This window comes from Leucopleurus acutus (assembly GCF_964270905.1).
Source record: "Leucopleurus acutus genome assembly, chromosome: 3".
NCBI classification, from domain to species: Eukaryota; Metazoa; Chordata; class Mammalia; order Artiodactyla; family Delphinidae; genus Leucopleurus; species Leucopleurus acutus.
This window is the reverse complement of record NC_139145.1, coordinates 59,046,721-59,073,259: the sequence shown is the minus strand read 5'-3', so window position 1 is coordinate 59,073,259 and position 26,539 is coordinate 59,046,721. Positions and strand designations below refer to the sequence as shown.

Genomic DNA, 26,539 nt, shown 5'->3' with positions numbered 1-26,539 from the left:
GGTTTTAAGACTTTTCATTCTACATGTGTAGTAGGTATAGTTTAGAACTTAGTTTTAAAGGAAATCTAGACAGTTTCTTATTTAATGCTTTTTTTAAAATCCACAACCAGAACTGTTAGTATACTTGAGCATTTTCAGGTAGATCCTCAAAATATGTGTATGTTCTCATTTGAAACTTAGTTATTTGAAATTTTATTTTTTCTTGTTTTAAAAATATTTAAAATGAAAAAATATTAGATATTTCCAGTAAAAAAAACCCTAAATATTTATCATATTTAGAAGGTTATGGATTGATATGTAACTTGTCTGCCTTTGTAATAATTGCATAAATTTGAATAATCCATTATTAAAAACCTTTGGACTAGATTAGTTTTCTTAAATAAGCCACTTAAAATGTTCCTTTTGGAAATCAAAAATTAAATGAAATAAAAAATTGTCCATTAATTCCAGAGTTCTTTTTGAAAATTCTCCCTATTTAACATGCAAAATCATTTTAACTACTGAATAAGCAGAGAGCCTTGAACAAGTCACCTAATCCATGTCTTCCATATAGTTGTACTTCTTGTTACCACTGTAATGGGAATCATTATATATTGAAATAAAGATTATTCCTTTATGTACTTTCTTTCTCTGCATAGCATCTTTTGTTTATTGGGCCCAAATTAGTATTTAGTATTTGGTGTGATTACAGGTATAATATGATGTAAACCCATCGTAAGAAAGTTTGTATTAAAACACATTAGCATTCTGTAGTATACTTAAAATCTAAAAGAAATTTTAAAAAAAAGAAAAAAATAAACCAGCCTTTGGAAACTAATCTTATTTCTCTGAAAAGGAATATACTATGTATCCTTACAAATTTGTTATTGAACTGCTTGACCAGAAATAACCAATAAACACCATTTAAAAATCGAAGTTGAGTGACTCCCCTGGTGGTCCAGTGGTTAAAACTCCACACTTCCGCTGCAGGGGGCATGGGTTCAATCCCTGGTCCAGGAACTAAGATCCCATATGCTGTGAGGCACAGCCAAAAATAATAATAAATAAAAATAAAATTGACATCTGCAATATTAAAAAAAACGAAAACTGAAGTTGATTCAGTTCCATTGTCTTTGAGTCACTGTCCTGGTGTCCTGTATAATTATTACTTTAGGCTGTTCTCCCCATTTACTGGTCTTTAGACCAAAAGGCAGAGTTTTAATATTTCATTCTTATTTGTATCTTGATAGCTTACTTCAGCTAAAGCATGTAGATGGCTTGATTTCCTTTACCACAGTCCTCTAGCCCCCTCTTTACTATTACTTTTATGTTCAAGGTGGAGAATTTGCATAGTTAACTATTCAACAGTATAACTTGGATTGTAAAACCCTACTCTGCTTCTTTCTTTTTTTCTCTTGCTTGCTTTTAATTTTGGCTTACTTTGTTGTCTGTGTTTTCCTGGCTTCCATGCCCAACCATGTTATTGTTATAGAGATGATCCATCTCTATGAAAGATGACTGCATCAGGTCAGAGTTTCCAAACGCCCTAATGATAGGATGTTTAGGTGGCAACAGTGTTGGTTAACATGTCAGTGTTGTTTTGTTTTTCTGTTTTATATATATATATATATATATATATATATATATATATATATATATATATAGTAGGAGTTTTTGTTGTTTTTTATTTTGTTTTATTTTTTTCTTCCAGGTTTATTAAGATATAGTTGCCATACAATACTGTATAAGTTTAACTTGTGATAATCACAATAAATTTAGGAACCTCTTTCATCTCATATACAAAATTAAAGAAATAGAAAAAATTTTATTCCTTGTCATGAGCTCTATTAGGATTTGCTCTCAACAACTTTCATATATAACATACAGCAGTATTAATTATATGTATCATGTTGTATAATACATCCCTAGTACTTACTTATAACTTGAAGTTTGTACAGAGTTGCTTTGATTTGGTGGTGTTTCTGATTTTCAAACCATTTGTAAAGATGATGGAATCTTTCTCTTTTCATCATGGCATGTTAATTTCAGCACTAAAACGTTGATACATTTGTTGCGATAAAAGAAATATTTGTGGAATTTCCTTCACATGTATTTGCCAACAAAGCTAAGGTTGGAAAGGGAGAGTGATATATAAATCCCGTAAATTAGTATTCCTTCCTTCTCTACAGCTCCTTGGCCTTTCATGTCTAGAAGAGGAACTCAAGTAGTATTTCCCATAATAAACAACTGACATAGATATTAGAGAAGGTAAATATATTTTAGTTGTGTTCACATAAAGATTTTTTATGACCCACTTTAGCATGTTACAGGCCTTCGTTGCTATTTGAAAGTAAATCTACTAAAAGGAAGAAATACCTGTGGAAGGCATCCTGTAATCCTGTATCTGAATGGAGGGCTAATGAGTGACAAAGGCTACACTTAGTTATTTAGAAAGAACTCAACATTAGAGATGCTACTGAGCATTAGACAAGACACTGGAATTTTGATCACAGCCAGCAGATCACTGATCTATAAGTAAATAGTTGCCTCAATATTCTCATCTGTAAAATAAAATCTAGTGTTATTTTCTGGACTATTTTACCCAAGTCCTGTAAATATTCTTTCTTCAGCTATGCTGGGTGTCCTAGGGCAAATCACTTAGATTCCCTAGCCTTCTTTTGTGTTTCTTTCTCATCTCCCCCCTTTCCTTTATTTTATGAGGGGTTTGGATCAGAAGATCTTTAATGACGTGGCTTAAGAAATCTAATTTTATGATTTTTAAAGAACAGGTTAACTAGCTACCTTTTTGGAGGTATCAGATGGACTAGATGAGTACTTAGCCCAAGAATGTATGAAGTGCTATGGGATCCTTGAAGAAAATGAAATTTTAAGGTGTGAGTCATAATGAATAATAATGATGTGTTACACAAATTATCCTCTCTCTTAAAATCTTTGGGTATATTAAATATATCTTAAATTACTTAATTTTGGGCATTATTTATAATTAATAATTAGCAAATTTAGCTTACTATAAAATATTTTAATAGATAAAAGTTACTAATCCCTAGAAAACACAGTAATGTGGTAAGGCCATCCCAGTAAAGAATAATTTGGCATTATAACGCTAAATCATTATCTCTCCCACCCTATCTTTTCACTATCAGTATTTTATCCTACTTAAATACTGTCAAAGAAGTAGGAAAAGTTTCCTTAACATGGATTTTTATTGTAAGTAAACTATTTTCTTAAGAATAAAATCTCTCCAGTTATCTTTGGAGTTGTTCAATTATGAATTTATTCTTCTTTTCCTTTGGTTAAACTTTATTTTGAGTAGCAGAATAAACTTTTGTTACATCCTCTTCTTCTCATCTTATATGCCTTCAAACTTTTCAAAATTTCCTTTCTTTAGGATTGTTTTTTCAGCTTTGGCTTTCAAGTATGCATAGGTATTGCCCAGTGAGAGACAAGGAATTTAGAAATACCGTTTTACTTTGAGATGTTAGCCACCTTGAAAATAGGGGTGGAAGATGGAGAGGTTTTTCCAAGGACAAGATAGGACATGGATTCTTTCTTTAAGCTCATAATAAATCTGCTTTAGATGCAGTAGATCAAAGAAAATAAATAGAACCAACCTAAAGAAGTGTGGTGGGCACACAGTGTTACTAATTCTGGGTCTTTGCCATATTGAGTAATAGTTGGTCCTATGCAAATCAGTTATTTTTATTTTTATTTTTTTTGCGGTACGCGGGCCTCTCACTGTTGTGGCCTCTCCCGTTGCGGAGCACAGGCTCCGGACACGCAGGCTTAGTGGCCATGGCTCACGGGCCCAGCTGCTCCACGGCACGTGGGATCTTCCCGGACCGGGGCACAAACCCGTGTCCCCTGCATGAGCAGGCGGACTCTCAATCACTGCGCCACCAGGGAAGCCTGATCATAACTTTTAAAGGTTTATTATTTTTAATGTTGGAATGAAAATCGAAGCACTTCTGCACTGAGTAAATTGCGCCCCTTGAATATGTTGTACTGGTCTATCACTGATTTTCCTCCCTAACCATGAAGTAAGCTCTTTGGCCCTTGTTGCTTTTCTTAGACTGTGTTCTAGCCAAATGAACTTTGGGGGGCGTTTTCCTAGAATAGTTGAGCTAGTGGAAACTGGGTGATTTGGACATGGATACATTAGCACCCTCTGGTTCTTAATCCTGGAAATTAGATTTGATATGGACTTACCTTAAAAGAAACAAAAATTTTGAAGGATCAGTTTGTTATCTATATTAAATCTTAGGAAATAGAGGATTTCTATTTCTTTTCTATATCCTCTTTTGTAAGATTTTTTTTTTAATTTAAGCAATATGTTGTGTGTCTTTCTAAACATTTCTGTACACTCAAGCATATATATATTGTGTATGTGGGCTATATGTCTTTTTTATATGAATAGATTTGTTACCACATATACTGTTCTGAAACTTTTTTCTTTTTAATATAATATTTTTCTGTCAATTCCTAAGATTTCTCATTCTTTTTCACAGGTACCCAGTGTTCTATATAATTTATTAACCATTTATTTATTCATAAACATCTGGGTTATTATAATTTTTAAAGATTACAAATGGTACTGCACTAAATATTGTTATGCAGATTTATGTATTTTTGCTACTTTTGTGAATATATCTATAGGGATAAATTCCTAGAAGTGAAATTGCCAGTTTTCAGAGGGTCCACATCTAAAAGTTTGATAGCTGCTGCGAAACTGTACAAAAATGCTGAACTAGTCTATACTTCTACTAACAATTGAGGTCTCCTGATTCTTATATTCTCATTAACATGGGTTAGAGTTCCCCTTCCTTCCTTCCTTCCTTCCTTCCTTCCTTCCTTCCTTCCTCCCTCCCTCCCTCCCTCCCTCCCTTCCTCCCTCCCTTCCCTTTCCTTCTTCCTTCCTTCCATTTTTTATGGTTTAATTTTCTAATCTCTGATCATAGTCCCCATGTTTCTTTTATCTAAAAAAATCCCTGTGTTCCAGGTAGCCCTATGAGCTGCTCACTAATTGTTGAACTATATAAAACACAGGTATAAAGTTACTTCCTGGAAAAGTATTTATTCAGACATCATTTACAAATGGAAATTTTGAAATATTTTGTTAATTTCTTTTAAAAAACTGATTTTTAAAAAATCAAATATTTAGACAATGTTTATTGACTCTATTCTGAAGAGGAGATTAATGTGTCTTCCACCATAGGATTTTCATGAGTTATTTTATTATTACATTGTCATGATTTTATAACATTTACATTCTGTTTTATGACCCTATTATTTCTCAAAGTTGTTTAACTGTATATTTAGGTGGATTCAGTGTTTACCTTACTAGTCTTTCATATTATGTAGACTCTGAATTCCTGATTTCCTGAACTTGACTCACCTTTTGGCTGGCTGATACTGGTATTTTGTTTTGAATTTACTTTCCTCAACCAAAAAAGAGTTCACAGGTGCCTGCATTTTTGATATTACTTTATGTTGTATTTATAAATGAATGTAGCCAAATATAAAATTAATGAATCACTTGTTTTTTCCCCTCAAAATGCTAAGCCCTCTATTCTACTGTCTTCTGGTATTAAATATTGCCAAAGCCTGCTAGAATATTCCCCATTATATGTAAGTGATTTCCTTTCTGCCCGGATTATCATAAGATTCTTTCATTATACTTAAACCTCTATGATTTCGCCAGGATGTGTCTTGGTGTTTATTATTTTATAACAGTTTTTCCTGGAAAACCGTGAGTGCTTTCTATTTAAAGATTTTAGTTCATCCTCTCTCCCCTCTCCTTTTCTTTCTCCTCATCATCCTTCTCCAGTTTTTTTCTGTTACAGCCTTGAATACTTCTTTTTCTGTTCTGTTTTCTTCTAGAACATTTATTATCCACATATTGAATCTCCCTTATTATCTTTATGTCTGATTCTTTTCATTTCTTTGTCCTTTTCCTCTGTATTGTTTCTTTCTTAAGTCCATCCACCAGGTCACTATTTTTTCTGTATACTTGTTGCTGCTTCTAATGTGGTTTTCATGGTTTCATCATTACTTAGTATCTTCTGCTCTTCCAACTCACTTTTTTTCCCTGATAAATTTATTTATTTATTTATTTTTGGCTGCGTTGGGTCTTCATTGCTGCGCATGGGCTTCTCTCTAGTTGCAGCGAGCGGGGGCTACTCTTTGTTGAAATGCGCGGGCTTCTCATTGCGGTGGCTTCTCTTGTTGTGGAGCACAGGCTCTAGGTGTGCGGACTTTAGTAGTTGTGGCACGTGGGCTCAGTAGTTGTGGCTCATGGGCTCTAGAGTGCGGGCTCAGTAGTTGTGGCACACGGGCTTAGTTCCTCCGTGGCATGTGGGATCTTCCTGGACCAGGGTTCGAACGTGTGTCCCCTGCATTGGCAGGCAGATTCCTAACCACTGCGCCGCCAGGGAAGTCCCCCAACTCACTTCTTTTTTTTTTTTAATTTATTTATTTTTGGCTGCGTTGGATCTTCATTGCAGTGCACAGGCTTCTTATTGTGGTGGCTTCTCTTGTTGCAGAGCACAGCCTCTAGGTGTACGGGCTTCAGTAGTTGCGGCTCGCGGGCTCAGTAGTTGTGGCGCACGGGCATACTTGCTTCATGGCATGTGGGATCTTCCTGGAGCAGGGCTCGAACCCATGTCCCCTGCATTGGCAGGCAGACTGTTAACCACTGTGCCACCAGGGAAGTACCCCCAACTCCCTTTTAAGTTTCCTCTTGCTGTTATATCACTTTGTTCCACTAGTTAAAGCGTTCATATTCTCTTTAATATTTTTGAAAGTACAAGGGAACATTTGCCTAAAATTTTGTTTCCATTTTTGTAGGAACTTCTTAATAGGTTCTGTGTTGGATACTTTGTGCTTATTTATTCTTATTTGAATGGAGCTTGTCTTTGTTGAAAATCATATGGGGTTGAGGAAGGGAGAAGTGAACTTTAACAGTCAGCTTGTTCAAATCACAGAGTTGACTCAGAATACTTTCTCACCAAATCTCTACCATAGGAGCATGCATCCCCTTAGGGTAAGCATATCATCCAGGGTAGGAGGTAGGAGTGACTTAGGGTGAAGCCTTCTCTAGGCCACATTTCTTTTATTTGGAGATATAGTTGATCCTGGTCAGTGATTGCAATTCTTATTACTGTTTCTTCAACCATCTCCCTGTCTCATCTTTGAGTACTTTCTCCCTGTCTGGAGACTAGATCTAGATAAAATACAGATATTCCATCTCTCAAGTTCTTTCAAGTCTCCTGTTTTAGTTGAAAAGTGTGAGCACTAAGTGCATTTATAATGGGGGGAGGAGGTACTACAGAACTATTTAATTTCTTACAGTATTTTTCCTACTTTTATCTCTCAGCTTCTGATATTCGCAAATCTTTTGATTTAATTATTTTCCTTGGTTAGATATTAAGATACTGCTCTATTTTCTGTGGTTTTAGTTGTATTTGGAGATAAAGACATGAGTTCAAAAACTTTAGCAGAATTAGGTCTGCGTATGTTAAGGTTTATATTGAAGTTATATTGGTAGAGAACCATATTATCATACTTAAAAATCATACTCTGTTCATGAGATTATGGTCTCTACAGATGAGAATCTTTTTAGTTGAAGATCCTGAGTTAATAAAGCCCAGCACCTGAAGTACTGGTCACAAGGTCTTCATGGCCAAATGTGATTTTCGTTTTTGGAATAAGATCCGTGAGTTCTTCTTTTTCCTTTCACAGGACAAGCAGGAGGACATGAAGACTATTTTGGAGGGCATAGATCCGGCCAAGCATCAGGTGAGGGTGGCCTTTGATGCTTGTAAGCTACTACATAAAGAATAGATGATGTAGGTAACCAGAGCTCTAGATATCTGAATTCCAGTCAAGAAGTTCCAGGACCCTGTTGGGTGACAAAGGAAATCCTCTTTGATTGAAAAAGATTATGAAATTCCAATAAGAAGAGATTTACATTACTAGTGGTTTGCCTCCTTAGTATTCTTTTTATGTGGTATTCCTAAAAAAACAAAATCTCTTAGGTTAAAATAGATTTTCTTATTCATTCTCCCTTATTGAGAGAGTTAAGATAACCCAGAGAGAAAGTCTCAGTCATAAAGCCCTTTGTATTCAACTTTGTTCAACAAAAATCTGAAACTCAGATTTAGGGTGATATATTGGATTTTTTTCTATATAATCCTTAAAGAAACAACAACAACAAAACATTTTAGTGAAAAATTTACTATATTGCTCATGCCCTAATTTCTATAAAATTAAAATTTTCTTCTTAAAATCCTCTCTTGTAACCTCGTTCTAAGATTGTCTTTTAAGAAGGTGAATACTTGTTGATAAACAAACATTTCTTTTGAAAAAAAATGTGTGGAATTTGTGCCTGATGCTTTTAAAAGTCAAGCAAATTTAATATCCATTGTAATCCAGAGAGATTTGTTTATACTCAGGAGCAGTGCTTAATTTTTAAATTAGGAATAAGTTGTGATTGCTTCACAATTAATTTAGGCCATCTAAAATAAATTTTTCAGTGTCAAGCCACTCTTAACCATAATGCTTATTAAGTATCTTTTTTATTGGCTTTTGGAATGAGAAGTTGTTATATATTCATTCTATTTTGAAGAAAGTAAATAAATTTCTTTCACAGAATACTATGTGAAAATGTAAACTTTTACTCAGTTTATGTAATAGCTGTGGCTCCTATCAAGAATGTAAAGCTGAGTGTTAGTTCAGATAAAGTTATTTTTTTCTCCCTGGACTTGTTAAAGAAAATGTGATTTTAAATCTGTCTGTCTAGCTGTAAGTCTCAAGACTTGGGATACTTTTTAAAATTGAGGTTTGCAGCCTCACTTTCAGAGGTTCAGATTCAGCAGATCTGAAATGGGGAGTCTGCATTTTAAATGATATCCCAGGAGATTCTCATAAGTCCTCTATATTCCACACTTTGAGACATTGCTAGAGTCTGTAGATTATTCTGCATCGTTGCTGAGTTCTGTTCTTTTCCAGTCTTTGCTTTATTATCATTCTTCCTTCATCCAAACTGAGTAAGCTTGGTTTTTGTCTTTGTTACTTGTGGTTTTTAGAAACTGAGCTAAACACAAACCCTAAAACGGTGCCTCTTAATCTTTTTCCATCTCAGTTCTGCTGAGGGATATGAATCTGATCAGTAACAGATCACTAAGTTAATGATTAATATACAGTGGTGGGTTGGAAGAACATATCCCCTAGGGGAGAGTGTAAGAATCCTTTAGTACATATATAGTATAAAGCAGTCTCCCTCTCCTCTCCTCTGATTCTGGTCCTTCCCCCTAGACAGTGTCCTCCTTCAACTGCAAGAAACACCGGCTCTGTGATATAGTTACAATCTTTGATATATACCTTGGTTGCCCAGGACTGTGGTTTTAAAGGAAATCAAATTATTTTAAAGAAAAAAAGCCTAAATCTAAAATTAAATTTTGTTATCTAAAGCCAAATAGAAAAAAAATGCACCTTTTTTCTCATAATGCTTATGCATCGGAACCAGAACTTTGCAGTGCATTTTTTATGGACAAGATTTTAGCAGGCTCATGAGCTCTGATTATCCACTTATAAATATGTTTCAACTGTTGATTAGTTTACCTTAATAAACTAAATAGGACCTCCCACTTTTTAAATAACTTTTTATTAAGGAGTAGCGTATATACATATTCTAAAACTTTACTACTTAAAGCTGGAAAACTTTTATCAATTTTTTATTGATTCTTAAAACTATCTGTGCAATACACAAAACTCCTAATACACTTTTTTTTTTAAAGGCCAAGTTCTTTCTTTCTAGGTTATTGTATGTTGAATGAGTTCTATCTCAAAGTTGTTTAAATATAAGTGACAAATGACTTCCAGTCAAGAAAGTAAAGTCACTGTTAGTATATTTTGAAACCTCTCTGCTCTCTATCATTCAAGTACATAGATCTAATAAATAAAATATGGGAGAAAAACAAACTAAACTAAAAATATATAGCTATACTCAGAAACAAGACCAACGAACTCTGTGGACTAGAAATGGACCCTGGATCCACAGCTGAAGCTGTAGGCCCAAGGAGAATTAAACCTAAAAAAGAATGGACGCTGGGGGCTGGAATTTCATCATCTTTAAGGGAATAGGGACTGAATGCATCTCACATGGAACTGGCCAATAGGTACAGTCTTATTGCCCAGCCTATGAAGCAGCATGGAAAAAAAACTCCAAGCAACTGCCCAGAGTCGCAGTCAGAAATTAGCAAATTGTTCTTCATAGAGAGAAGATGCAAAGACAACATTATAACTAAGAACTTGGAGGGCATCATTATTTGATTTAGTGAGAAGAACAGAAATAACTTCATGGGATAAGAAGCTTAAGTTGCCAAAGAAAGAGCTACTTCTGAAATGGGCCAGACTGAGGTAACTTTCAGACCATCTAATGAGAAGGGATAAGTTTGTGGATGGAAATAAAAGAAAAAAAACAACTCCCATGCAAAATGAGCTTTATCAAATAAAAAAATTATAAAGCTCAGGAGCAAATCTACATGAAGAGAGATAGTCAAAATGCAAGCAAACAAAAAGCAGCAGCACAGGAGAGTACAGGCCCAAGGAAATTGAAATAAAAGACTTGAATCAAAGATTTTAAGCATGCTTATTTTAAACTATGAACAATAGCCATAAAACAATGTGAGGCAATGAAACAAAAGCTGATGATTATGAATTAAGAACAGATAGATACGAAATAAAACAAACTTTCAGGAGAAAAAATTGTAGAAATAAAACCTAAATATATAGGATAAACAATATATTGGACAGTTGAATAAAGAATTAATGAATCAGGGCTTCCCTGGTGGCGCAGTGGTTGAGAGTCCGCCTGCCGATGCAGGGGACACGGGTTCGTGCCCCGGTCCGGGAAGATCCCACATGCCGTGGAGTGGCGGGGCCCGTGAGCCATGGCTGCTGAGCCTGTGCGTCCGGAGCCTGTGCTCTGCAATGGGAGAGGCCACAGCAGTGAGAGGCCCGCGTACCGCAAAAAAAAAGAAAGAAAAAATAATTAATGAATCAAATGATAAAATAGATAATATAGCACAAAGGTAAAGAGATGGAAAATATGAAAGAGAAATTGAGAGGCCATATATATATTTGACTATATATATATATATATATATATTTGACTATATATATATATATATTTGACTATATATATATATATATATATATATATATATATATATGAAGTTCCTGAAAGAGAGGCTAGAAATAGAAGGCAGAGGCAATGCTTGAAGAGATAATGATGGAGAATTTTCTAGAACTGAAGCCTGACATGAATCCTTGATTGAAAAATAATTGCTAAGCAGAACAAATGAAACTGCAGAATTTTAAGGATAAAGAAAAATCCTAAAAGCTATTGGAGGAAAAATGAATTATTCTCAAAGGGACAACAATTAAATTTTTGATGGTAGATTCTCATCAACAAAAATAATCACAGAAAACAATGGAGAGTAATATTCTCAAAATACCATAAGAGGGACTCCCCTGGAGGCACAGTGGTTAAGGATCCACCTACCAACACAGGGGACACGGGTTTGAGCCCTGGTCCGGGAAGATCCAACATGTTGCGGAGCAACTAAGTCCATGTGCCACAACTACTGAGCCTGCGCTCTAGAGCCTGCGTGCCACAACTACTGAAGCCCGTTCACCTAGAACCCGTGCTCCGCAACAATCGAAGCCACCACAATGAGAAGCCTGCACACCGCAACGCAGAGTAGCCCCGCTCGCCGCAACTAGAGAAAAAGCCTGTACGCAGCAACGAAGACCCAACACAGCCCCCCCACAAAAAAAAACCAGAAGAAAATAACACAATATAGAATTCTATACTCAACTAACATTCCAAAGAAGGAAAAATAAGCATATTTTCAGATCTACAAAGAATAAAAGTTTACCACCTCAGACCCTTGCCAAAAGAACTACTAAAAGTTATGTACATCAATAAGGAGAAAAAGAACCCTGGAGGAAGGCGTGGGATGCAGGAAGCTACGGTAAGCACAGAAATTGGTAAACTATAAATACGAATTTGTGAGTATAAAACCTAAATTTTTATGCTTAAAACCAAAATAGTACTAAAAATCTAGACAGCAGTAGTATGAAATTCAGCAGGATATGTTAGAAAGTTCAAAAGCCATTCTAGAATCCTTGCATTGTTTAGGAGTGAAGAATCAGGTACTAAATAACTTTAAAGATTCTTTTTTACAAAAATATATTATTAATCAGAACAAATATAAACCTACTGAACTTAATTGTTAAAAGGGCACAGACTTGAATTAGATTCAAAATCAAAATCTAGCAAATTCTGTTTTCAGGAGAAAGATCTAAAGCAAAATGACAGGGAAAGGTTGACAAAGTAACGGAAAAAGTTATGTAAGGCAATATTAATATCAGGGAAAATGGAATTTTAAACCAAAATCATTTTTAGAGATAAATAAATGCTCTTCCAGCTAGTATAACAATCAATTACTAATCAGTAACTAACATCTACCCTCCAATTAAAATAGAAAATTACAGAATTACAAGAAAATTAGTCAGCTCTACATTTGTAGTGATAGGATTTTTTCCCACACTTCTCTATGAAACTGATAGATCAAATACATAAAGCGATTGTTAAGAATAGAAAAATCAAATTTGCTTCTATAAATAGAGAGCTATCATTTTGTTTCCAATAAATATGGAATATGCTATTTTCCAGTGCATTGAATATGTGTAAATCTGGTGCATGTTTTAGGCCACAAAAAAGTCTTTAAAACAAACTTCTTAATCATATGAACTACATTCTCTGATCTTTGTCTTTTTAAAATTACAAATTAACAATAAGATCTTATTTTAAAAATCCCATATAACTAGAAAATGAGGAAAAATACTTTTACATAATTCATGAGTTAAAAAGGCAATCCCAGTAAAAATTGCAAAATAGATGTTATCACCAAAACTACACATCAAAACTTGGGTGAGAGGATACAGCTAAAGTGGTCCTTAGAAGGAAAATTGTGTGTGTGTGTGCGTGTGTGTGTGTGTGTGTGTGTGTGTGTATAATGAAAGTAAATGAAGCTAGTAAAAGAACAACAGCACAAAGAAGGAAGGACATAAAGTTTTTAAAAAGTTAATAGAATAGTAAACAACAAAAAATAGAGTTAAAAAAAGAAAAAATAAGGATAAACAGCAAAATAAAAGCTGATTTTTAAAAAATTCTGAAACAGATAAAATAAGCCCAGCTTTTTTCAAAAGGGCAAAAGGTATATGATAGAAACTTAAAGGGAGTTATAACTATATGATATAGTAGAGAACTTTAAAATTTATAAGGCAATATGAACAATCAGTTTGAATACTTAGATGAAATGAATACTGATTTTTAAATATAAATTATCAAAAATGATTCAAGGGGATTCCCTGGCGGTCCAGTGGTTAGGACTCTGTGCTTTCATTGCCGAGGGCTCAGGTTCAATCCCTGGTCGAGGAACTAAGATCACACAAGCCTCGCTGCGTGGCCCAAAAAAAAAAAGATTCTAGAATCATATACCTCAATAATTAACAACCATTTCACCAACTGAGTCAGTAGTTCAAAACCATCCATCTAATGAAGGTAAGAGGATCCCAGATGGATTTATAGGTGAGTTTTACCAAATGTTCAAGGAATAGATAATCCCTATATTATTCTAGCTGTTCTCCAAAAAGAAGAAAGAAAAAAGGTTAAATTGCACAATACCTAAGTTTGTAGCCTTAAAAAATAATTTTCTGTGTTTATGAAGGAAATAATCATAATTCGTATCCTATAATTTTATTGATATTGAACAAATATTGGCTGAAATAATAAATCCAACATTCATAAGTAAGTAGCCAGTTGATCCTTGAACAACGTGGGGGTTGGGACGTCCACCTGTGCAGTGGAAAATCCGCATATAACCACATCTACCCGTGTTGTGCGGGGTTCTGCACCCCTGTGATCGTGTAGTGTAGAACTTAGGTATCAACATATAAATGGACCTACGCAGTTTAAACCGATGTTATTCAAGGGTCAACTGTATAGACAAATTTGATTCCTATCCTAAAAGGATTCAGTGGTCAGATACTTTGGGACAAATGGTATGTGTTGTGGGATATACATTATTAATTTTAGGACAAGAAATATTATAATACATTATAAAGTTGTAGTATCATATCAACTGTTTCCTCAAACATATTGTTCAGAACCAAAGGAATGAATTTATAGGGAGGAAAATAAAATAGGCAGCTTTTAACACCTTTTATTTCCAAAATTTTATTAGTATGTTGAATTTTGAAATTTCACTTGGAGTGAGCATCTTGAGATTATACCTTCTGATTTCTTATTTTTAACAGCTATGGGAATATTTTAAATATACAGAACTAACAAGTACTTTAAAAGTTACTTTAAAAGTTTATTCTAAACAGGGCTTTCAGAATCTTTTGTCTTTGCCACTACTAGTTGCATTGATGGGTGTCACTGCCAGGCTTAAGAGATAAGAAAGAAAAAACACAGAAAAGTGACATTAGTATTGCCCACCCATGATCTAGTAATAATGTATTATCAAATGAAGGTAATGAATGTCTTACTCTGAGTTTAGCTACCAGTCTTAAAATTAACTTATCTTTCTCATATTTACCTAGTAGAAAATTTAAACTTCAAACTTCATTTCTATGAAAGGGAAGATTTGAGAGGTCAGATGTGCTTAGGTTCTTTCTTGGTAAACAGTGTTCAAGTACTTCATTGTTTTAGACATTAGGTATATAATGATAAGCAAAAATGGACATGATTGCTTTTCTCATGAAGCTTATACTTGAATGGTGGACATGTTACCCAAATAGTTAACACAAACTAATATGTGATTGGAACTTATGAAAGAGCAGTTCGTAGAACTGTAAGTCAATAGTAGGAAAAGTGATCTAGTCAAGAAGGTTCAGGAAAGTCTTCCTTGAGCAAATAACACTTAACTTGAGACAGTCAAGGATGAAAAGGAGCTAACAAAGAAGTGTTACAGGGAAGAGAGAGCAGCTTAAGCACAAAGGTCCTGAGACAGGAGGGGAAATAGCAGTTGCTAAAGGAGCAGTTTCTTTCCAGTGAGTAGCTGATACAACAACTCCAGCATGTAGTGTGTTGACACAACTTTCTAGGTCTTTCTGAGTAAGCTCTTCATGATGTGTATTCTGTTTTGTTTGAAGTAAATTGCCAGAATATTAGATTTACCTACATTTGAATATAAGTTCAAAATTCATTCTAAAGCCAAATTTTGTTGGCATTATCTATAGTTATTCATCCTCCATACCTTAGAGTTAATAAAGATTGTTGTCTAATCAATATGCATAACAAAAATCAAAACATAAACTAGGAGGTTGAGAATTCTACACTATCAAGATAAAAGAAAAAAACTTCTTTTAGAGTGGAATTCCTGTCACTGCAGTCCCGTTTAAAGTTTCCATTGGGATGACAATCTATTCTTATTGTTAGTTTGCCAAAGTTGTAGTGAGATATAGTCATGTAAGAAGAAATCACCGTTCTTTATCAAGTTTTTCTTAGTAACAAAAGAGGACAAGAACAACAGAAATTAATGTTTGCATACATAGTGAAAGAGGGGATAGTTGAGAGAACTTTTTGTAAAAGCTATGTGTCAGCTACATTTTAATACTTAGATGAATGTAGTAAGAGTTCACTGTACTCCCAACAGGCAGTACTACTTACCATACAAGCAAGCTTTTTTAAGTGGCATTTGATATTAGGATGCTTGAGAAGCTGTTTTCTCATTCATTCCTCTCGCGGACAAACTTGCTAGGAAGAATAACAATCTTCCTACTATTGTAAGACTGCTTCTTTTGTCTTTGACTATTCAAGCATTTAATTTCTACTCTAAAAAATAATCAGCTCATTTGTATGTTTTTCTTTTTCCTTTTCCCTTTACTCCTGAAATACCATAGTGTTTTTCTTCAGAGATTGGTTTCTCTCCTTTGATAGATCTCTTATTGGCTTCTGATATGATGAGATCCTCAAAATCACCTCACAAAATTAAGGTTCCTTTTTCATAGTTCAGATGAATAGTTAGGGAAATATCTTTTTAACCTTAGTATTAGAAAAATGCAGTTACTTCTCTTTGGGGATCAAACTAAACATAAGTCTTATCCTTAATGTTTATTGTTTGGTATGTAAAACTGAACGTGCTCTTAGAAAGTTACACCATCTAATGTGGACTGAAATTCTGTATTTTGGAGGAATTGAGGTAGGTAACATAAGTGACTGCATTGAGTAAGTATTAAATCTTCATTATTTCTTATGTCGTTGATACTAAGTGTTAAAAATAGATGGTTAATGAATTGGCACTGATGGATTATTTTATGTTTCTTTACTAGGAACATGAATCTGAAGGTGGAAGAACCCCTTTGATGAAAGCTGCGAGAGCTGGCCATTTGTGCACCGTGCAGTTTCTTATTAGCAAAGGTAAAGAAAGTACAAGTCTGCATTTCCAAGAAAGTACAACTTCTGAAAAAAGTTCCTAAACTGTTGCAATTTCTGTTAAAGCTACTTTACCTATAGTATAAGTATTATATTCCAGTCTTTTGTTGCTGTATTTTATTAGGAAGCAGAGTTCATAAGGTGCTTTGCTGGGATCTTTATTAGTTTTTTTTTTTTTTTTTGGCTGCGTTGGGTCTTAGTTGCGACACACGGGATCTTTCGTTGCCGCGTGTGGGTTTTTTTTTCTCTCTCTCTAGTTGTGGCGCGAAGGCTCCAGGGCACGTGGGCTTTGTAGTTTGCGGCGCGTGGGCTCTAGTTGAGGCTCGCGAGCTCAGTAGTTGTGGCACAGGGGCCTAGTTGCCCCGTGGCATGGGGGATCCCAACTCCCTGAGCAGGGATCAAACCCGCGTCCCCTGCATTGGAAGGCGGATTCTTAACCACTGGACCACCAGGGAAGTCCTGTTTATTAGTTTTGAGTTTGAAGTTTTCATCAACCAAAGAGTATATGGTTACTCCCCAAAGTTGGAAATGTCAAAGGTAAAGTGTCCAGCTATATTTAGTAGATGCAGTATCGTTCAGCACTTAAGGCAGTTCTGCCGGAAATGGGGAAGGGTGGAGGAGAGAAAGTCTGCTACTGTTGTTTATGGTACAGTTAAATCAACCAAGTACACAAGGGTGTTATTTATTATTTTTATATTCCTCTAGAGATTCTATTATTAGAATATATTTAGGCAAAGAAGTTCAAATGATGGATAAGAGGTAGTTCAAGACTGTTTACTATAGAAAAGTGAAATGCTGCTGAACAGTTTATGTTGAACCATATAAAATTGTCATTGTATATGTCAAAGATGGTAATAGCAGCAATTTCTTTTGGTTCAGCCTAACTCTGTCTAGTGTTCGAGGTACTCTGGCATCTGATAAAAAAAATCTTAGGTTAGGATGTTAAACTGTAAGGAAGGTCCACTCAAGTGTTGTCACATTATTCAAATAAACATTTTATATCTATTGTATATTCCAATAGAATTCTGACATTTTGTACCATTAAGGATGCAGTGTAATATTTTATCATTTTAAATATACTTGCTTTCTTCTTTAATTGGATAAAATTAGGCCTATTTTCTTCACATCACATTTTGCTACCAAGTAAGGCATATCTTACATAATGTCATAACTTAGTCTGTAAAAGCTATTTATTTCAACCATGCAGAAGTAATAAACAGATGGATAACCTTTAGAGTTCTCTCATGCTCCTTTCCTAATCATACCATCAACTACCCTGCTAAGCATATAATCAGGCTTGTCAAGAATAAGAACACATTGATTATAGCCTTTCTAGGCTGTAGTAAGTGCTAAACAATCCCAACTAAATTTATTATTAACAACTTTAAAAATAATCTTATGTTGGTAATGTAAGGATGTTTATTGGTGTGCCTCGTCTTTCCCAAAGGTACTTTAATACAAGTTAGGATTAGGTTCAGCTGGGTCTTTTTGAAAATTAAATAAATAGTAGTTTCCCCTAGGTTTATTTTTCCCTTCATAAAATAAGTCGAATTAAGGAAGAAGGAAGAATGAACGTTGCTATAGTCCTTTTGTTTTTTTTTTTTTGGTTTCACTACATCTTAGTTGCGGCAGGCGAGCTCCTTAGTTGCAGCTCACCAGCTCCTTAGTTGTGACATGCGAACTCTTAGTTGCATCATGCGTGTGGGATCTAGTTCCCTGACCAGGGGTCAAACCCAGGCCCCCTGCATTGGGAGCATGGAGTCTTATCCATTGCACCACCAGGGAAGTCCCCGTTGCTATAGTCTTAACCATCTAGTTGAGTCCTTTTGGGATTGTAAAAGGTAGTTGAACTAAAAATGAGAGGTCTTTTTTTCCATGAATCAAAATTAATTTACCAAAAAAAGAGGCTAAGAAAAGATTTTGCATTTAGACTTCTTTTTGGTCATATTGTACAAAGCTATTGAACAACTTACTAAAAGCCTTTCTGATAACGTATTTGGATAATCTTTTGTCTTCTCTTCATATCCAGGTCTCTCTGACCCTTAAAATATACAATAGGAAGAATTATATTTCTCGTAAATATTGTTTAAAAAAATCTGTTTTCTCTGCTTTGAGACCTGGCTATACTGCCACATTTTAGAAGTAGATCAAAAATGTCATTATCTTTACATACAGTGGTATTATTTGGTGCTCACATTAACCTGTATATATTTATTAATCTAGATTTTTCATTTTAGAAGTGATATTGAATGAATGAACTACAACTATGCACAGCAATGTGGATGAATCTCAAAAATATTATATTGAGCGAAAGAAGCCAGGCACAAAAGAGTACACTGTATGATTTCATTCATATAAAGTTCAAAAACTAAAACCAGTTTGGAAGTCAGGATAGTAGTTACCATTGGAGGGTGGGGTAGTGACTGAAAAGGTGCACAAAGTGGGGCTTCTGGTATGTGGATAATGTTCTGTCTCTTGATCTGGGTGCTGGTCACACAAGTGTGTTCACTTTGTGAAAAATTTTCAAACTATACACTTATGATTTGTGCACTTTTTTGTATCTATGTTGTACTTCAAAAAAGTTTTTAAAATCATATTGTCTGAACTGGCTTTGCTAAGATTGCTGTTTATTTTTCTTTGAAGGTGCCAATGTAAATAGGGCTACAGCCAATAACGATCATACAGTAGTGTCGTTGGCATGTGCAGGAGGTCACCTGGCAGTTGTGGAGCTACTCTTGGCTCATGGGGCTGACCCTACTCATCGTCTCAAGGTATTCTACTTCAAAATAAGTAAATAATATATACGTCATTATTAAAATATATTTCAAATATTTTAGTGCTTAATATTTATTATTAATATTCATCACTGTTTAAATGAGTTTTGATTTTATATGAGCTGCTAAGAAACTAAATGTGTTTAGTAATCATATTATAAAAAGAAATTAATAAATAATTAATTATGGTGTCAATTTTTCTCAGGATGGCTCAACAATGCTCATTGAAGCTGCAAAAGGTGGCCATACTAATGTTGTTTCTTATCTATTGGATTATCCAAACAATGTTCTGTCAGTTCCTACCACAGATGTGTCTCAGCTTACCCCACCTTGTCAAGATCAATCTCAGGTAATGTAAAACAGAGCTTATTTGTAAATATAAATATTCTTCAAATTGGGAGTTTTCGTTTAAAATTAGCCTTTAGTAAAATGGGCTTATTTCTCTCTCTCTCTTTTTTTTTTTTATAAATTTATTTATTTATTTACGGCTGTGTTGGGTCTCTGTTGCTGCACCCGGGCTTTCTCTAGTTGCCGCGAGTGGGGGCTACTCTTCGTTGCCGTGTGCGGGCTTCTCATTGCAGTGGCTTCTCTCGTTGCGGAGCACAGGCTCTAGGCACGCGGGCTTCAGTAGTTGTGGCTCGCGGGCTCTAGAGCACAGGCTCAGTAGCTGTGGCGCACGGGCTTAGTTGCTCTGTGGCATGTGGGATCTTCCCGGACCAGTGCTCGAACCTGTGTCCCCTGCATTGGCAGGCGGATTTTTAACTACTGTGCCACCAGGGAAGTCCAGCTTATTTCTCTTTTAAATTTGAATAAACCTGGTCCTAAATTCTTTAAGATTTTCTTCAAAAGTACATGGAAATTTTTTTCATTGTCTTATTTACTGAAAATAGTGTTTAAAAAGAAACACAGGGCTTCCCTGGTGGCACAGTGGTTGAGAGTCCGCGTGCCGACGCAGGGGACACGGGTTTGTGCCCCTGTCCGGGAAGATCCCACATGCCAGGGAGCGGCTGGGCCCGTGAGCCATGGCCGCTGAGCCTGCACGTCCGGAGCCTGTGCTCCGCAACGGGAGAGGCCACAACAGTGAGAGGCCCGTGTACCGCAAAGAAAAAAGGAAACACTTAATACCAAATATAAGTATAAGTATTCCAAGTTGTCCTTTTATTACAACTAGGTCTTTAAGGTTGTTTGGTTTTTTATGAATACATTAAGCATGATCTTGAACCAAGAGAATGATTTTCCCTTAATACCTCCCAAGACAATATTAATTATCCTAGAGATCGTTACTTTTGTCATCCAGGAAGGTGTGGGTAAACCAGGATATATGCACCAAAAATTCATTAAAGTAATTTTTAAACCTACCTAAAACTACAGAGAGAATATAGAGAGTATACTAAGTATACAAAGTTCAGTGAAATCTGAAATTGTTTTCTACAAAGTTATTCTGAGAACTACTGAAATACACCAATTCAGGAAATGTGTTGGATTTTTTTCTTTTGACCCATATAGAATTTGAACAAGGGTAAATTGGCCAGTTGAATATGTGACTTGTACTCCTAGCTATAACTGAAACCAGCAAGCATTTCTCCGTAACAAGAGAGTGATATTAATTCCATTTAGCTTATCATTGACTGTTTGTAGAATGCCTGAATTTGCCCAATCAGTATTCTCAGAAATTACTGCTTGGTGAATAATGCTGCTGCTGCTGCTTCTCCTTTTCTTCTCCTTTTCCTCCTCCTTCTTCTTCTTCTTCTTCCTCCTCCCCTTCTTCTTCTTCCCCTCCACCTTCTTCTTCTTTGTTTTTCTTTTAAAGAAACAAAAAAAGTTAATTTGGTGGTATATGAAGAAAATCTATAACAGGATCTCTGTTTCATTTATGGACCTTTATTTTATTCTTTGGTCTGAGATTCTTTTTTTCTGAGTTGACTTTTTAGGTTCCACGTGTACCAATGCATACACTCGCCATGGTTGTACCTCCACAGGAACCTGACAGAACTTTACAGGAGAACTCTCCTGCTGTTTTAGGAGTACAAAAAGGTTAGTTCTTGAATTATTTTCCTTAAAATGGGTATTTTATCACCTGAAGTATGAATTCATAAAGGTACTTTAATGGTACACAGTTACTGTGTATCCAGAATTGAGGTAGGTAATTCTGACAAATGCTAATCATCTTACGTATTATTTAAAATAGAAAAGACACAACTACTAGGAAAAATGATTTCTTAAAATGCTAACATACTTCTAGGTGTCGTTTTCATCTGGCGTAGGCAAAAATACTTAAGCATATACGAAGTTCTTCATTATATTAAATAAAGTAGCAAATTATATTAAAGTAGCAAAAATTTATCAGGCATTCATTTTTCATTTCACAATTCTTTAGCTAAACAGTAATATGAGGAATGAAAATATGTTTGCTGTCAAGTCTTAGTAGCATTGATTCAGTTTGGTGAGTGAGAAGTTTAAGAATTATATTTAGTTTCTTTCATGTAATGCTGAATATATGGCTTAACATCTGTCAATATGTGAACACGGACAAATAACTATAAAAAAGTATATGAATAATATCCAAGTGAATATCAAGGTGTCCTTATTTAAAGGACTCAAGTTTATGAGCTCTGTTATTTTTCTGCTGTATTTTCATTTGTAGATATAAAGTACCTTCACTTGGTAATAATGTATGTGGTTGTCCTACCTGAGTTCTCTGAAATAAAGAAAATAGGTAATATGTAAAGTATTAAAAACTATTATTTGTAAAACAAATGTATAAGCGTATTTCATTCATTATATGACAACGAAGTTCTAGATTTTTGAAATCACAGTGAAGTGTATAAGTATGTATTTGTATCTTTAACACAGCTTTAAGTGAAGTTGGTAAGGAGTGACTATACAGCAGCAAACAGAAGCTTCTTTCAAATTAATGTCAATTTTAGTAGTTTTAGAGTATTGTGGGCCTTCACCAAGGATTACTTCATTTCTGAACTATTAATTTCAGAGATAAAATACCTGTAGTCTCTCTGACTTAAGCTAATTCTAGCAGTTTTCCATTGGACACCTAGCTATTCAAACTTCAGAAAATGAAGACTGCTCTTTTTAGTCTTAAATAAAAAACAAATTAAGCATGTACTTGTTAAGGAATCTGAGTATCCTAACTGGCTAACAGCCTTTAGTAAAATATTTAAACCTAAATGCCTCTGTTTTTGTTGCTCTTTGTTTGGCTATATCCTATAGAGGACTGTAGTAACTTTGGCTAGGGAAATTCAGTACTAAATAAGAAATCATTTAAAAAATACTTATTAACACAGAGCCACAAAATAACCAAGAAATAAGCTAGGAAGGACACAGAGTATGTGCAGAAAGGAAGTAAAACATTTTAAATTTAGATTTAATATGTAAGTCAACTGAAACGTTTGGGTAGTGACTTTTTAAGTTGATACTCAAGTGAGTAATCATATTTTTGCTTACTGAAATACCTTCTTATACTGAGTAGCTACTTATTTTCTTCACTTTGATGTTTTTTGTTTTTTTATAAATTTATTTGTTTATTTTTGGCTGCGTTGGGTCTTTGTTGCTGCGTGCAGTCTTTCTCTAGTTGCAGCGAGTGGGGGCCACTCCTTGCTGTGGTGCGCGGGCCTCTCATTGTGGCAGCCTCTCCCATTGCAGAGCACGGGCTCTAGGCCCATGGGCTTCAGTAGTTGTGGCACGCAGGCTCAGTAGTTGTGGCGCACGGGCCCAGTTGCTCTGCAGCATGTGGGATCCTCCTGGAACAGGGCTTGAACCTGTGTCCCCTGCACTGGCAGGTGGACTCCTAACCACTGCACCACCAGGGAAGTCCCTGATGTTTTATTACTTACTGAATAGTGTCAGAATGAACTAACCTTTTAAGGAATCTTTCATTTTACTAAATTATTAGGGAAGGAAAAAATTAACACTTATATCTAGACACTTGGCACTTGCTGTTGCCAGATGCCAAGTGGTGTTGCCAACCCAACATTTATTTATGTGGGAGCAAGCTGTGATAATGCATTGCGTTAAGATTTCATGTTAGTATTGATATAAATCGTGTGCGTAATAGAATATTATATCACTGTAAATTAGGAAAAATCAATTGATGATGTAAAAGTACACATTGAATCACCTGGGTAGATAGAAAGATCTATCTTAAATTATTAAATATATATTATTTTCTCCTTAAAGTGGCTTTTTCTTAAAATTTCTCATTTATGTAGCTAGAGAAGTTTCTCTGAGTGATGAAATTGCTGTTTGACCGTTTTGCTTTTTTTTTTCTAAGTCCATAGATTATACCTGCATTGCATATGTGGCTAGGGATGGAGGAAGGATTCTTACTCTCTAGGACTCTCTTTCTATTCTAGCAATCATCTTTTCAAGTTTATAACATTTTACTCCTATCTGAAGTCTTTATTCATATCTGCATCCTTTTAAAATATATTCATGCCCATAAATCTTACCCAGGTGTTTCTTATATATCCTACTATAACATTCTTTTCTTTCATGTGCACCATTCATCCAGGCTTCTTCCATCTTGACTCATATTCTCCTGATTTAGGCAACTAATCTCACTTATCCATTGTTAGTTTTCAAGGATTTGAGATCCTAGCTGGCATCTGACAGAGGCCTCAGAATCACCTTTATAAACAAAATGTGAAACTAGGTAAGAGTGATATGCTCAGTTTTCTAGCATTGTTCAGCTTTATCATCTATAGTTATGAATATTCACATGGGAAAGGATACATAAGTAATATCAAACCTTTGTCTTTCCAAATTTAATATTGTAAATAAATTTGTTGATTGAAGCCACTTGTTGCATCTCATTCATCTGTAGTAACTGATTCTACAGAGATCCTAAAATAGGATTCTGATTATTCTTTGTAGTTGTATAGCTTAGAACTAACTAATCCGTTGCAAAGCATTAAAATGATGTCAAGATAAACAATACACATCTTTTGTGTGCACCTCAAGGCCCTCTTGAGGAGTCATTTCTCTGAACTCCTGTAGCACTTTATTGGATCTTCCTTCTGGCTCTGGTCACTCCTGCACCTTCTTCACCTCCCCTTTGGACTTCAAGTGTGGAAGGTTGAGTTAATCATACTTAATTCCTGGACTTTGTCATCATGGCTCTGCTCTTGTTTTACTTTGTTCCTTTTTATCCCTTTTTCCATGCCCATACTTGCCCTTAGGCAGTCATTCTAATGTGTTTGATTTGCAGATTCTTTTGCTCTTACAAGTTCTTATAAAATGTTTACTACTTTATATATTTTTAAATTTACATAAATGGTATTATGCTATAGATCCTGTTTTGTGTTTTACTTTTTTCACCAGCACTGTTTTTAAGATCTATCCATATGTCTACCTCTAGATTGTTTCTACCTGCAGCATACATAGTGTTTCATCCTGTATATCCTCTATTTTTTACTTGTCCTTTCTCTCAGTGATGGGTACCCAGATTGTCTCTCATTCCCCACCACCACAGACAATGCTGTGGTGAAAATTCTGGTACAGTCCCCTTATGGATCTGTATGAGAATTTCTCTGGGATAAACTCAGGAGCAGAATTACCTGTCATAGGAATGTGTAATGTTTATCTGACAAAGTACTGTGAATATACTCGTTAGAATGCTACAGCAGTTTACGCTCCCAGCAGCAATGTGTAAGGGTTACTATATTATACGCCCCCATCCCATTTCCATATCTGCCAATGCTTGGCTTTATCCTTTTATTTGGATTTGTACATTTTTATCTCCCCTTTTAGACTGTAAGCTCCTCGAGGGCAGGGTTTAGGTTGCTCGTCTTTGTATGGTCCACTATGCCTTGCTTGTACTAGACGTTAAATATTTGTTGAATAAATTAATAAATGCCAGGCTAAGAATATAGATTATTCTGAAGGCAAAAGAAAATTATTAAGAATTTTTTTTTAATGTTGGTGCAGTTCTTTTTATTTTTTAATTTATTAATTAATTAATTTATTTTTGACTGTGTTGGGTCTTTGTTTCTGTGTGATGGCTTTCTCTAGTTGCGGCAAGCAGGGGCCACTCTTCATCGTGGTGCGCGGGCCTCTCACTGTCGCGTCCTCTTGTTGCGGAGCCCAGGCTCCAGACACGCAGGCTCAGTAGTTGGGGCGCACGGGCTTAGTTGCTCCATGGCATGTGGGATCTTCCCAGACCAGGGCTCAAACCCATGTCCCCTGCATTGGCAGGCAGATTCTCAACCACTGCGCCACCAGGGAAGCCCAAGAATTTTTAAGAAGAGCGACATTGTGATTAAAGAGGATGTTTAAGAACTTAATCAAGAAGTACTATTTTAGGGCTTCCCTGGTGGCACAGTGGTTGAGAGTCCGCCTGCCGATGCAGGGGACACGAGTTCGTGCCCCGGTCCAGGAAGATCCCACATGCCGCGGAGTGGCTAGGCCAGTGAGCCATGGCCGCTGAGCCTGCACATCCGGAGCCTGTGCTCCGCAACGGGAGAGGCCACAACAGTGAGAGGCCCGCGTACTGCAAAAAAAAAAAAAGGAAGTACTGTTTTAGACTGCTGAGGAACAGATTGAAAACAGAACTATAAATGTAAAGCATTAGGTTAACATGATGCTTTATATCCCAGAGTTGTTTATTGGAGTAGGTAACATGAAAAGTTCTCATTTTAATATCAAATCATTAAAATTGTATAGAAAAATTATATGTACAGTGAATGAGGTTGAGTGTTTCTCTGGAAATTTTACTACTAATATTCTCTAGTTTAGTAGATTTCCATTAGTAATCATGCTTATGTGGATTTATATATGTCCAAATTTAATAATGTCTTTTAACATATAACTGCTTATGTCCATCTCATTTCCTCAGTGCCCATAAAAAAATAAAGGCCATGTTCTAAGCTGTCTCTATATCGTGGTTTCCTGTTGCAAACTTTTTTAATTATTGGAGGAAAAGTGAAAATTGAGGAAGTAGGGTAGTAACCAAACCAAAGAGATAAGATAGTAACTTTACCTGTGTTCCTAAATATTAATTTATGATATCACTCAGTGCTACCAATGAGTAGACAATGAATAGATTTATATATTTCTATCTGACAGTGGGCGATGTCTGAGGAAGATGGAACTGTTTTATATTCTGGTGTCTTATACTACTACCTTCCTAGAGACTGAAAATTTTGTTGCTAAAAGGACACTTGTTAACATTCTCTACTTTTCCCCAAAATGAAGTTGTTTCTTCAGCTTCTAGGAATAATTAGGTGACATTTGTTTTTTACCAACA

General features: G+C 35.4%; 1 protein-coding gene across 10 annotated transcripts in view; it reads left to right on the top strand.

The window, feature by feature from the left end:
* The window catches only part of LOC309960194 (ankyrin repeat and KH domain-containing protein 1), a 121,767-nt gene that overhangs the window by 52,328 nt on the left and 42,900 nt on the right, over window positions 1-26,539 (top strand). For 5 of the 10 annotated variants that reach the window (XM_082836848.1, XM_082836849.1, XM_082836846.1 and 2 more), the window contains exons 11-15: window positions 7,738-7,794; window positions 16,405-16,492; window positions 19,151-19,278; window positions 19,487-19,630; window positions 21,213-21,315. In XM_082836848.1, coding sequence (XP_082692974.1) covers window positions 7,738-7,794; window positions 16,405-16,492; window positions 19,151-19,278; window positions 19,487-19,630; window positions 21,213-21,315 — 520 coding nt within the window. Of the gene's footprint in view, window positions 1-7,737; window positions 9,131-16,404; window positions 16,493-19,150; window positions 19,279-19,486; window positions 19,631-21,212; window positions 21,316-26,539 lie in introns of those variants that run through there. The other 5 variants (XM_082836850.1, XM_082836851.1, XM_082836855.1 and 2 more) reach the window with 2 other exon arrangements.